General features: G+C 42.6%; 1 protein-coding gene across 1 annotated transcript in view; it reads left to right on the forward strand.

The window, feature by feature from the left end:
* The first annotated feature begins 8,290 nt into the window (after window positions 1–8,290).
* ppm1g (protein phosphatase, Mg2+/Mn2+ dependent 1G) overlaps window positions 8,291–13,461 on the forward strand; it is a 49,998-nt gene continuing 44,827 nt past the window's right edge. Inside the window, exon 1 of the mRNA XM_033025963.1 lies at window positions 8,291–8,962. Within this exon, the coding sequence (XP_032881854.1) occupies window positions 8,852–8,962 (111 nt within the window). The 5' untranslated portion in view covers window positions 8,291–8,851. The remainder of the gene's footprint in view (window positions 8,963–13,461) is intronic.

Genomic DNA, 13,461 nt, shown 5'->3' on the forward strand with positions numbered 1-13,461 from the left:
ACAGTTGAGCAGGCCAATCGGCGTCGGGTAGTCTCCGTCTGGAGGCGGGACGGTGATGGCCGTGGCCAGTGACGTCACGGCCAAGGAGCTTCTCCCAACGGTTATGTCACGCGCACGGTCTGAGCCAGCCCGATGACGCAAGGGGGGAGGGGGCGGGGCGGTACGTTTTTATTGACGGACGCAAATAGAGGAACAGAGCCTCATGTTTCGCCCTGCTAACACAGTGATGCAGCGCCAGGGACCCGGGTTCGATCCTGATCACGGCTTGTCAGTACGGAGCTAGTACGTTCTCCCACCGTGCTCCGGTTTCCTCCCACACAAACCTACAGGTGTGTAGGTTAAATGTGAACTGCAGATGCGGGTTTGAATCGAAGATAGACATAACATGCTGGAGTAACTCAGCGGGACAGGTATGGAGGGGAATGGTCGAGACCAGTTTGTAGGTTAATTGGCTTTGGTAAGATTGTAGGATAGTGTTGGTGTGCGGGATTGCTGGTCTGTGCGGACCCGGTGGGCCGAAGGGTCTGTTTCTGCGCTGCATCACTAAACTAAACCAAAGCGGTATGAATATTGATTTCTTTAACTTCAAGTAAACATAGAAACATAGAAATTAGGTGCAGGAGTAGGCCATTTGGCCCTTCGAGTCTGCACTGCCATTCAATATGATCATGGCTGATCATCCAACTCAGTATCCCGTACCTGCCATCTCTCCATACCCTCTGATCCCCTTAGCCACAAGGGCCACATCTAACTCCCTCTTAAATATAGCCAATGAACTGGCCTCGACTACCCTCTGTGGCAGGGAGTTCCAGAGATTCACCACTCTCTGTGTGAAAAAAGTTCTTCTCATCTCGGTTTTAAAGGATTTCCCCCTTATCCTTAAGCTGTGACCCCTTGTCCTGGACTTCCCCAACATCGGGAGCAATCTTCCTGCATCTAGCCTGTCCAACCCCTTAAGAATTTTGTAAGTTTCTATAAGATCCCCTCTCAATCTCCTAAATTCTAGAGAGTATAAACCAAGTCTATCCAGTCTTTCTTCATAAGACAGTCCTGACATCCCAGGAATCAGTCTGGTGAACCTTCTCTACACTCCCTCTATGTAGCAATGTTACAAAATTTTGAGATTTTAAAAATCAAGTCTGTAATTTATCCCATCAGATAAAGCATAAAAATAAGTTTAATTTGACACCTAATTCACTTTCATATCTCAAGTATTTAAAAAGTTATGGCCATTTTCATACTCGGAAATGAGCATCTTGTTCCCTATTGATTTTCTATGGACATAACAAAAAAGTTGTGATCGTGAACAGTCAAAAGCCCATAACTTTCTTAAAAATTAAGAGAACTGAATGAAATTTTCAGTTATCATAGATTGAAGCATTCTGAAACAAATATAAAATAATCTTACTTGGATGACCTGAAATTAAAGCATATAATTAGTTAGTTACCTAATTGTAGCTAATTTCAGACTTCAATTACTAGATCTAAACATCTATCCATTTCTTAATAAATGATTAACATTTTTAAATAGCCTAAATGTCCAAATAATATTCACAAATAATTCACAATAAAACATGATTTTTAAATCTCATTTACATTAATTTATAGGCCAAATGGAAGGAATTCAGTGTTCAATTGCTGTAAATAAATGCCCATTTAAATCAGCTTTCCAGTGGGTCCCTGTGGAACGCGCTGGTTTAGAACGTTCACATTGCGGTAGATTTGTGCCTCAAATGCCCAGAAAAATACTGCGGGATATAATGGGCCCAAAATGAGCTACTCGCAATATTAAACTTTGTATAAAGGGATCTTTAGAAGCCCTTTTTAATGTAAAAATATACAACCTACCTTCTGTGGTTTGCTTTATGAGACCCTGCGGTTGCTGGCGGTCACGGGTTTAGAGATTGATTTTTAAACTACTATAACTATTATAAAAGGCCTTTAAACCTAATAATAGCTTTTGCGACGGGGTCTTCCAGCGATTTTTCGTTAATAATTAACTAGGCTGAACATCTTCGATTTGAACAGCCTAGAGAAAATCGCGTTTTAAACCCGCCCCCTCTAAACGGCGCCAAAATCGCGCACACCCGCAGCGGCAGATTTTCAAAGACGCTTCAGGTGGGCTTTGCAACATACCTACTCTATGGCAATAATGTCCTTCCTCAGATTTGGAGACCAAAACTGCACGCAATACTCCAGGTGTGGTCTCACCAAGACCCTGTACAACTGCAGTAGAACCTCCCTGCTCCTATACTCAAATCCTTTTGCTATGAAGTAACCTTTACACCATCCGTCACTCCCCCACCCTTGTCTTCCAACTCGTTATCACCTAGCCCACAGCTAACAATGGACTTTGCTGTATTTGTTTCATTCATTTGTTCTATATCTCTCTGTATCACCTTCTATATCTCCCATTTCATTTCCCCCTGACTTTCAGTCTGAAGAAGGGTCTGGACATGAAAAGTCACCTATTGCTTTCCTCTAGAGATACTGCCTGATCCGCTGATTTACTCGAAAATGTTGTGTCTATCTTCAGTCTGATTGACATGGCGTTTTCCGCGTGATGCCACTTGCAATCCCTGAATGATTAACATCCAGTGCCCAATCGACATTACATCGCTTCCCCACACATGGTGATAGATTTGGACAATATGAAGTCTAGAGGCAAGGAACTGCAGGTGCTGGAATCCTGAGCAAAAAACAAAGTTCTGGAGGAACTCAGCGGATCAGGCAGCATCTATATGAAGATAGACACAAAATGCTAAAGTAAGTCAGCAGAACAGGCAGGATCTCTGGGAAGAAGGAATGGGTGATGTTTCGGGTCGAGACCCTTCAGACTGAGTCGGGGGATAGGGAAACTCGAGATATGGAAGGGTACAAAGAGCATGCACAGTGTGAAAATACAAATCAAAGCAGACGATCATCAAGGAGATGTAGAATGGTTTATTGTTGAGCTAAGGGGAAGGTCAAGTCGTCAAGTTTATTCGTCACATACACATACGAGATGTGCAGTGAAATGAAAAGTGGCAATGCTCACGGATTGTGCAAAAAAAAAAAAAACAAACTACAAACAGAATGGAACAGAATCACATATTCACATATTACATATTTGTGGGAGGAAAAAAAACAGCAATTTTAAAAAGACACCACACAACAGTAAAATGATACAGTAAAGTTAGTCCCTGGTGAGAAAGGAGTTTACAGTCCTAATGGTCTCTGGGAAGAAACTCCTTCTCATCCTCTCCGTTTTCACAGCATGGCAACGGAGGAGTTTGCCTGACCGTAGCAGCTGGAACAGTCCGTTGCTGGGGTGGAAGGGGTCTCCCATGATCTTGTTGGCTCTGGAGTTGCACCTTCTGATGTATAGTTCCTGCAGGGAGGCGAGTGTAGTTCCCATAGTTCGTTCGGCCGAACGCACTAATCTCTGCAGAGCCTTCTTATCCTGGGCAGAGCAGTTCCCAAACCAAATCGTGATATTTCCGGACAAGATGCTTTCCACAGAAGCTGAGTAGAAGCACTGGAGGATCCTCAGAGACACTCTGAATTTCCTCAATTGCCTGTGGTGGTAAAGGCGCTGCCTTGCCTTACTCACCAGTGCTGCAGCGTGTGATGTCCATGTCATATCCTCAGAGATGTGGACTCCCAGGTATTTAAAGCAGCTCACCCTATCCACAGTATCCCCATTTATCTTCAATGGTGTGTACGTCCTCGGATGATGTGCCCTCTTAAAGTCCACGATCAGCTCCTTCGTTTTTTTGATATTCAAGAGGAGGCTGTTGTCCTGACACCAGAGTGCCAGATCAGCCACCTCCTCCCGGTAGGCCTTTTCATCGTTATCGGAGATCAGGCCCACCACCACAGTGTCATCAGCAAACTTGATTATTGAGTTGGAACTGAACCTAGCCACACAGTCATGTGTGTACAGGGAGTCCAGTAGGAAGCTGAGGACGCAACCCTGGGGGATCCTGTGCTCAGGGTGAGGGACTTTGATGTATTTCCTCCCAGCTTGACTACCTGGGGCCTGGTGGTGAGAAAGTCCTGGTGACATCGAGGCAAACAGTAAAATTAATCAGAAGGACAGTGAAACTAGTCAGAGAACTAGGGTGGGGGAGGAACGGGGAGAGAAGGAAAGCAAGGGTTACTTGAAGTTAGAGAAATCAATATCACACCACTATGTTATGTCACGCTGCCAAAGCGAAATTTGTGTTGGGCCTCACTCTGACTGTGATTGACAGTGGTTTCTGTGTGATGCCATTTACAATCCCTGAATGATTGACAGCCACAATGCCCAATCAACATTGCATCGCTTCCCCACCAATCGTGATAGATATGGACAAAATGAAGTCTAGAATCAAGGAACTGCAGATGCTGGAATCCTGAGAGAAAAACACAGTTGTGGAGGAACTCAGTGGATCAGGCAGCATCTGCATGAAGTTTTGCTTTTACACACAGTTGAATTTAATCATGAGAAGCATAGAAAAGTACTCATAGCAAAATCTATGATGAGAAATGGAAATAAGATGCTTTAGGTCAATGACATTATCAGAATGTGTATATAGGATAAAATTCAATTCAATTCAATTCAATTTATTGTCATTTGGACCCCTTGAGGTCCAAACGAAATGCCGTTTCTGCAGCCATACATTACAAACAAATAGACCCAAGACACGACATAATTTACATAAACATCCATCACATTGCTGTGATGGAAGGCCAAAAAAACTTCTCTCTCCACTGCACTCTCCCCCCCGATATATACGTAAACAGAAAACCCCGCCGCTGCTGTAAATCTGCAGCAGTTTCTGCTGCATATTTACAACATTTGTTGTCAAATATCAAAACACCTCCAAATTTGTAAACGGGCAGGGGTGGAAGTTGGTAGCAGAGAACACAAAAGACAAAAGCTGACACCCGGAGCAAAAAAAAGGTCTGCCGGAGGAACTCCGCAGGTTGGGCAGCAGCTATAAATGAAAATGGACAGTCAACTTTCCGGTTGAGTCCTTGCATCTGGACTAAAATAGTAGGAAGGAGATAGCCAGTATAAAGAGGACAGATGGGACAAACACTGGCAAGTGATAGGTGGATCTTGGCAAGGAGGAGCTGATTGGCAGATGGATGCGAGAAGTGTGGAGATGGCGAGAAGTGATAAGTGGGGTCATCAAAGGGCTGCAGTTTATGGAAGATACAAAATGGAACCATACGAGGGAAGGAATGTAGGAAGTGGAGAGAACAGTCTTGGTTTCAGGTACACAAAAATGCTGGAGAAACTCAGCGGGTGCAGCAGCATCTATGGAGCGAAGGAGATAGGCAACGTTTTGGGCAGGGAGGTTCTACTGCAGTTGTACAGGGTCTTGGTGAGACCACACCTGGAGTATTGCGTACAGTTTTGGTCTCCTAATCTGAGGAAAGACATTCTTGCCATAGAGGGAGTACAGAGAAGGTTCACCAGACTGATTCCTGGGATGGCAGGACTTTCATATGAAGAAAGACTGGATAGACTCGGCTTGTACACGCTAGAATTTAGAAGATTGAGGGGGGATCTTATAGAAACGTACAAAATTCTTAAGGGGTTGGACAGGCTAAATGCAGGAAGATTATTCCCGATATTGGGAGAGTCCAGAACAAGGGGTCACAGTTTAAGGATAAGAGGGAAGTCTTTTAGGACCGAGATGAGCAAATCATTTTTTACACAGAGAGTGATGAATCTGTGGAATTTTCTGCCACAGAAGGTAGTTAAGGCCAGTTCATTGGCTAGATTTAGGAGGGAGTTAGATGTGGCCCTTGTGGCTAAAGGGATCATGCGATATGGAGAGGGCAGGTTTGGGATATTGATTTGGATGATCAGCCATGATCATATTGAATGGCGGTGCAGGGTCGAAGGGCCGAATGGCCTACTCCTGCACCTATTTTCTATGTTTCTATGTTCTTCAGCCCGAAACGTTGCCTATCTCCTTCGCTCCATAGATGCTGCTGCACCCGCTGAGTTTCTCCAGCATTTTTGTGTACCTTCGATTTTCCAGCATCTGCAGTTCCTTCTTAAACACAAAGTCTAGGTTTCAGTCCTAGTTAGGGCCACCACTTTTAACTAGTTTGTTGATCTTTCATGGTTTTCTGGAAAATAAGACAGATAGACAATAGGTGCAGGAGTAGGCCATTCGGCCCTTCGAGCCAGCACCGCCATTCAATGTGATCATGGCGGATCATCCTCAACAGTACCTGATCATCCCCAATCAGATGGACCTGACCTGCCAATGTCCAGTCTGCACTAACTTGCATTTGTCCATTCCTGAATGTTCTGCTTCAAGGAATGTTAGCGACCCATTTCCAGTATATTACTACATCTCTTCCCACCTGGATTCTAAAGGAATCTAATACAGTTGCTCACTTCCATCTGTTCTGCTTCCATCCAAGTCCTTCTGAGATTACTTACTTTTTCTCCCAATTATGTTCTTCCACTACAATTCTAGAAAGGCTCACAACACCCATGTTCCATTTCATAAACTGATCTTATCAATTTGAATTTGATCAGTCTAAAGAAGGGTCTTGACCCGAAACATCACCCATTCCTTTGCTCCATAGATGCTGCCTTACCCGCTGAGTTTCTCCAGCTTTTTGTCTACCTTCTTATAAATTTGAATATTGGGTTCCCTCTTGCTCACCTTGCATTCTGCCAGACTCCACATTCAATAGTTCATCCTCTGGAATTTCCACCACCTTCAACACAACACCATAAAATGCAAGTATCCTTCTCTCCTTTCAGCTCCAAAAGGACCACTTGCTCCACAAATCCCTGGTTCACAAATTTTTCTCCACCAACACTTACTCCACTTGGTACTACGTCTCACTACCCACGATTCAATTTCATATTTCCAGAAATTGCAGACAATTCCTTGCAGCTACAGAATTGCATCTCTATTAATTACTACTCCTGGCAGATCAGTTTACAAGTTATAGGAGTAGATAAGGCCATTCGGCCCATCGAGTCTACTCCACAATTCAATCATGTTTAGTAAACCAGATTAATAAGGCCTCAGCATTTTCTCAGTCAAGATCTCCACCATCTGTATTATTCTTTCACATGATATAACATGACATGAAAGCAGATCATGCTGGATCCACTCAGCCCATTTTCTTTTCACTACCCCGCCCCGTACTCTGACACCTATGAGCATCTTTGATTTCTAACCTTTTCAAATTCTGATGGATGGTCATGTCAGAAATATCTACAGATGCAGAATGGCCTGCTGAGTATTTGCAGAATTTTCTGCTTCGTTTTAGATGTCCATCTTAACTTTGAGTCTGTAGAAGGCTCTCGATCTGAAATGTCATCCATTCCTTCTCTCCACAGAATTACTCCAGCATTTTGTGTCTACCTTAACCTTATGGTATACTTCCAAAGGAACTCAACAGGATGAGCAAGTTTGTAAGTCAAATTATGCTTTACAAGAATTAGCATAATTTAAAAATACACAATTAAAATTGTGTAACTTGATGTTCCGTCCATCTAACGACATAAAATGCATCTTTTTTTTCTTACAGTTTATTTAACAGTATTTCTATATCAACGCACATTTAGACAATAGACAATAGGTGCAGGAGTAGGCCATTGGCTTATCATCCCCAATCAGTACCCCGTTCCTGCCTTCTCCCCATATCCCCTGACTCCGCTATCTTTAAGAGCCCTATCTTGCTCTCTCTTGAACGTATCCAGAGAACCGACCTCCACCACCCTCTGAGGCAGAGAATTCCACAGACTCACAACTCACTGTGAGAAAAAGTGTTTCCTCGTCTCCATTCTAAATGGCTTACCCCTATTCTTAAACTGTGGCCCCTGGTTCTGGACTCCCCCAACATCGGGAACATGTTTCCTGCCTCTAGCGTGTCCAAACCTTTAACAATCTTATATGTTTCAATAAGATGCCCTCTCATCCTTCTAAACTCCAGAGTGTACAAGCCCAGCTGCTCCATTCTCTCAGCATATGACAGTCCCACCATCCCGGGAATTAACCTTGTAAACCTACGCTGCACTCCCTCAATAGCAAGAATGTCCTTTTATACTTATACTTTTATATACTTTTGTGCATAGTAAATATAATTAAATATACTTGGAAAGTCATGTTCCGGAAGTACAATTCTACCTAGTTTCCGGGATTGAAGAGCTTGTTGAAATCCCGCGCTTCGCGTCACCTCACATCCGGGAGCAAGGGATGCCGCCATCGGTTTCCGGACGTGACGCACGAGTTTAACCAACGATCTTATAGCTCCGGTTTTTTTTTTTCTCGGAGCGTCACATGACCGCAGATTTTTTTATACATTAAAAGAAAACACCTCCCACGCGACTCACAGCGGGTTTTTTTAAAATATATATATAAAAATCTATTTGTTTTTAATTTCAAAATACTATGGACGATTCCGAGAGTACAACGGGATAATTGTACTTGTGTCCAGGCTGAGGGAACGCTGGGCCCCGGCAGGTCATTGTGCGTCGAGTCTTTGTTTAAAAAGCCTTCCGTGAGGCGGTGGAGAGGCTCCCGAGCCATTGAATGAGGTGGGGGGTGGGTGTGCGTGGCAGCGAGCGAGGGGCTTTGAGTGCTGAAGGTTCAGGCTGCAGCCGCGGCGGTGGGCCCGTCGGTTGCCCTGGTGACCGGCTACCCTACCCCCATCCCGCGTGCGTGCGTGAGCGCTGGTCCCGGCGCGTCCGTCAATCAATCCGTCCGGCTGAGCGCTTCCTCCTCTGTGCACGGGGGGAAAGCGGCCTGAGCTCGTCTGTGCGGCGGCAAGAGGAGGTTGCTGTTGCTGCTGTTGTTGTTGGAGGTGGAGGAGTACACGGAGGCCGCCGGGCACAAGAAGTATGGGCGCTTACCTGTCTCAACCCAACACGGTGAAGAGCTCCAGTGAGCGATCCACCGACAAATTCGGCTTCGGCGTCTCGGCCATGCAAGGCTGGAGGGTTTCCATGGAGGTGAGTGAAGACTGAATGAATGCATACACACAAACACGTTATCTGCAAGGGGCCTGTATCTGGGGCTTCGCCTAGCCCTGATCGTGTTATATCTTCTCGCTCTGTATTTAATGGTGTTGGTTGACAGATGGGAACAATCGAAATCTATTTTTAAATCCAAATAATTTGTTCCTTCCACTCATAACAATGAACGATAGTGTGTGAATATGGCGATTAAATACCATCTTCGAGATCGAACTAAATTGTTTTATGGAAAACGAAAATCGAAAACTTGTTTTAACATCAGCGATTTAAGGTGATCCCCAAAATTGTTTTTTCCACTGTGGTTAAAAAAAAAGCGCCAACGTTTAGGTTTGTATTCGATCTGTTCGGTTAACGAGGTGTATTTTTAAATTCATGGCTCTCTATATAAAAGTTGTTGGGACTCGTCAGTGTTTTCAAGCTTGTAGTTTTTAAGGAAATAGAGGGTTGCAAATTGATAATTTACCCAGTATTGGTAACTGGTATTTTTCTTCAAGACCTTAACCTCGCCACACTTTGCCAACAAAGTCTTTTGTTTTAGATTTAACTTTGTCTCGGGTATCATCTGTAGCATTTGTTGTATACAGATTGAAACTCCTTTGCTAGTATTAGCCAAGTAATCAGCTGCTCGGCAGTTCACAGGTGGTAGTTTGAGACTGGCAACCTTGGATTCGAAATCCCACCAGAAATTGTGCAGATGGTAATAGGCATGGTAAGAAACTTGGCTGGTTTAAAACACAAAGAAGACAAAGTGAAAACCTTGAACAAAAGCATGCAGGTTATAACTCAGCAGGTTTGCCTGTGTTTGACAATTAAGTGCTTATTTCGAATTGTACAATCGCACTTCATACATTTATACATGAAGCCTTTACGTCAGTGGTTGTTTAGGTGTAAGGCAGAATAACATGCATGATGTCAGCATCTTGCTTGTAAATTAGCCAACCTAATATATTTAAGAAATCCACTCAAAATAATCCATAGTTCTGAGATAATGATTGTGTGAAATGCTATACTGCTAGTTGGAGAATTTAAATTCCATTTAAATATTGTTGAATACAAATTATCTGCTTCTCTGATGTCATGCAGGGATGGGACAATGTTTTCTCATCCCTTACGTGATTCCCAACCCCACTGTGATGCATTTGGCTCTTAACTGCTATCTGATATGCATTAATAGGTCCCTGAAGTAACAGGACGAGGAAGGCCATTATCTGGTCCACTTGCTGACAACACACACAAAATCCCTGTAATTAAACAGTTTAAACAGAAAGTACTCATAGCTAAAACCACGATCATGCTTCGCTCGCATCAAATCACATTGAAGACCTGCTAACTTCAGTTCAGTCCTGCTATTTGCAAAATCATTCAGTAACTGCATTTAGAAATCAAGTTTCTTTGGCAGCAAGGTAGAATTATGGAGGTGATGATAGTGTCACTTCTACTGACTTGTGTTATCTGATCTACAAAAAAAATGTAGCAGCTATATTTTTTAAAGCAAAGTGCATGTTACTGAATTTTATGGCAGTTTGATTCAAATGTGACCATAGATGAGACATTTTTACTTCTAATTCTTCAAACATCAATGATATGAATTACATTTTTGAACAATTTTTATGTGTTTATGGAATGTTTATGGAGGATGGTTACTGTAAGATCGAACACAAACATTTGTAGTAATTTGTAAGTAAAGATGTATTGCAAATATGATAGGGGAATCTTAACAAGGTCTTTTATTCAACCAAATTATAAAGCAATTCATTGGGTAAAGTAGTTTAATAACTAGGTCAATAAAGTATGTAAAGAGTACTACAACAATGAAAAATGCAAAAGCTTGGATCACTACTGATGTAGTGATGTTTATTTTTCATTGCTGTCTTTTGGATCATTTATGACCATTTTCGATTTAGTTCATTTACAGTGTTTTGTTTATCACATGCACATGGACTGCCTGCTTTAATATGCCTAATAAGCCTGTTTAAATTAACATGATTACAACACCTAGAGAGAAATCATCAAAGCATCCATTGTACATGTTGGTTTAATGTTTATACATTTTCTGACCAAGTACTTCACACAGAATCCTTTTCAGACCTGGTTATTAGCTATTTACACCTCTTTTACAAAAAATAGGGCATCATGATGTGGCGGGGCTACCTCTACCTCTTTGTGGTTACTGGGCCCATTCAGTTTGATCTTTTCCTCACCACTGGGCTAGTCAAGAGTGTTTTGTCATATAGAAACATAGAAACATAGAAAATAGGTGCAGGAGTAGGCCATTCGGCCATTCGAGCCTGCACCGCCATTCAATATGATCATGGCTGATCATCCAACTCAGTATCCTGTACCTGCCCTCTCTCCATACCCCCTGATCCCTTTAGCCACAAGGGCCACATTTAACTCCCTCTTAAATATAGCCAATGAACTGGTCTCAACTATCTTCTGTGGCAGAGAATTCCAGAGATTCACTACTCTGTGTGAAAAAATGTTTTTCTCATCCCGGTCCTAAAAGATTTCCCCCTTATCCTTAAACTGTGACCCCTTGTTCTGGACTTCCCCAACATCGGGAACAATCTTCCTGCAACTAGCCTGTCCAACCCCTTAAGAATTTTGTAAGTTTCTATAAGATCCCCCCTCAATCTTCTAAATTCTAGCGAGTACAAGCCGAGTCTATCCAGTCTTTCTTCATATGAAAGTCCTGGCATCCTAGGAATCAGTCTGGTGAACCTTCTCTGTACTCCCTCTATGGCAAGAATGTCTCGGATGGAACAATGAAATTGTTCAGCATCTTCATATTCAGGATTGTAATTTTTACTTTGGTTAGTAACCTACTATCAGTACTACTTGGTTGATGCTGGCAATTAAATCAATCCTCGTGTCTGATGGAAGTCATAAATTTAAAGTTTTGTTGTTTTTGATTTGGCCACCAGCACCTACCTCTTTGTGAGTAAACTATATAAAGTGCAGCTGTATCTCTTCATATACGAATTTGCACTGCAAGCCAATCTATTATTAACTAGAAGAAGAATTTTGGTTATTCTTCAATCAAACTATACATCTGTTGTTCAGTAGATTAGTTATCCATACCAGATTACAGGCTGAATAACAGTGGCACAATGGCAATGATTATTTTCCGGAGGGGGTATCTTTTTCTATTTTCTTCCCCTTATCGTGATGACATAAAATATAACTGCAAGGAATCATAAAGATTGACGCTTTTTAAAAGAAATGCACTTTGATGCAATTTGTTGTAAAAAAAAAGGAGCCAATATTATTAGCTTTAAATTGCTTTTACAAGTTAATCAGACACACTGTTGTCAAGATCTTCGAAACAATCTTGCATATGCATTAATTATCTCAGATAAATTCGTACAGATAGTAATTTCTATTTTTTTCCCAAAGATATCCAAGACCATAGTTTGTGTAGGAAGGAACTGCAGATGCTGGTTTACACTGGATAGATGCAAAATGCTGGAGTATGCTTATTTTGAAGAAGTTCTCCTCTCTCCAATGAAATTTCCACAACACTCTCTCTCGCTGCACCCTCTCTGTGATTCCTCCTGCTCTCCAGCTCAACAACCACCTTTTCTCACGATGATCCATTCTACATTTTCTTTGATCTCTTGTTTTCATACCTTACTTTTCAATATGCCTATGTCTCCCAATCCCCTGACTCGATCTGCAGAAGGGTCACGACCTGAAACATCATACATTCCTTCTCTCCAGAGATGCTGCCTGTCCCGCTGAGTTACTCCAGCATTTTGTGTCTTATCCTCAAGACTATAGTAATTATCCTCCAAGTCTCTCAGCCCTGTTCCACTGGCAGCAATTAAGTCGTCTGGCTTAATGCTGATGCTTACATCGATTCCATTTATCTTTTTTGGCTTCATATCTGAATTATGTAATGACAGAGACATGCTTGCGGTCACCCTTAACGTTGTCTCCAAGCTGAGGAGTAAGATGATTGAAGCCCTGAGCAGTTTCCCATCCCTAGAAATAAATGCATGTGAGGCTGTCCTCTTTCAAAAAAAGTCCACCTGTGGACTCTATGTTAAACACTTCTTTAAGAGAATTGGGGAAATGTTCTGCCATTATCATATCTGTACTTGTTTCCTCTCAGACAAGATGAATGTTATATGTTTGTACATTTCTTGAAATGTTCAAACCAGCCAGGGATTTCTCTTTCAGAAGATCCATCCTCATCTTCACATTCTTTCATGTTTTGCCATGGCCATTGGCCACAAAATGCTTACCATATTAATTTCTGTTAATTATATTCAGCATGATTTTAATGTCTAAAGTGGAGAATAGAGGGAGAGGAGGGCAGTGAGGGAGGTGTGGAGGGATAATGGGGGGGAGGTGAGGGGTGGTGGATAGAGGAATAGGAGGTGGGTAGGGAGGCGAGAGGAGTTATGGAGGGAGGGAGGGTGAGGGTTGGGGAAGGGAGAGAGGTGAGGGAGGGATTGGGGAAGGGGAGGAGG

This window comes from Amblyraja radiata, chromosome 8, assembly GCF_010909765.2.
Source record: "Amblyraja radiata isolate CabotCenter1 chromosome 8, sAmbRad1.1.pri, whole genome shotgun sequence".
Classification (NCBI taxonomy): domain Eukaryota; kingdom Metazoa; phylum Chordata; class Chondrichthyes; order Rajiformes; family Rajidae; genus Amblyraja; species Amblyraja radiata.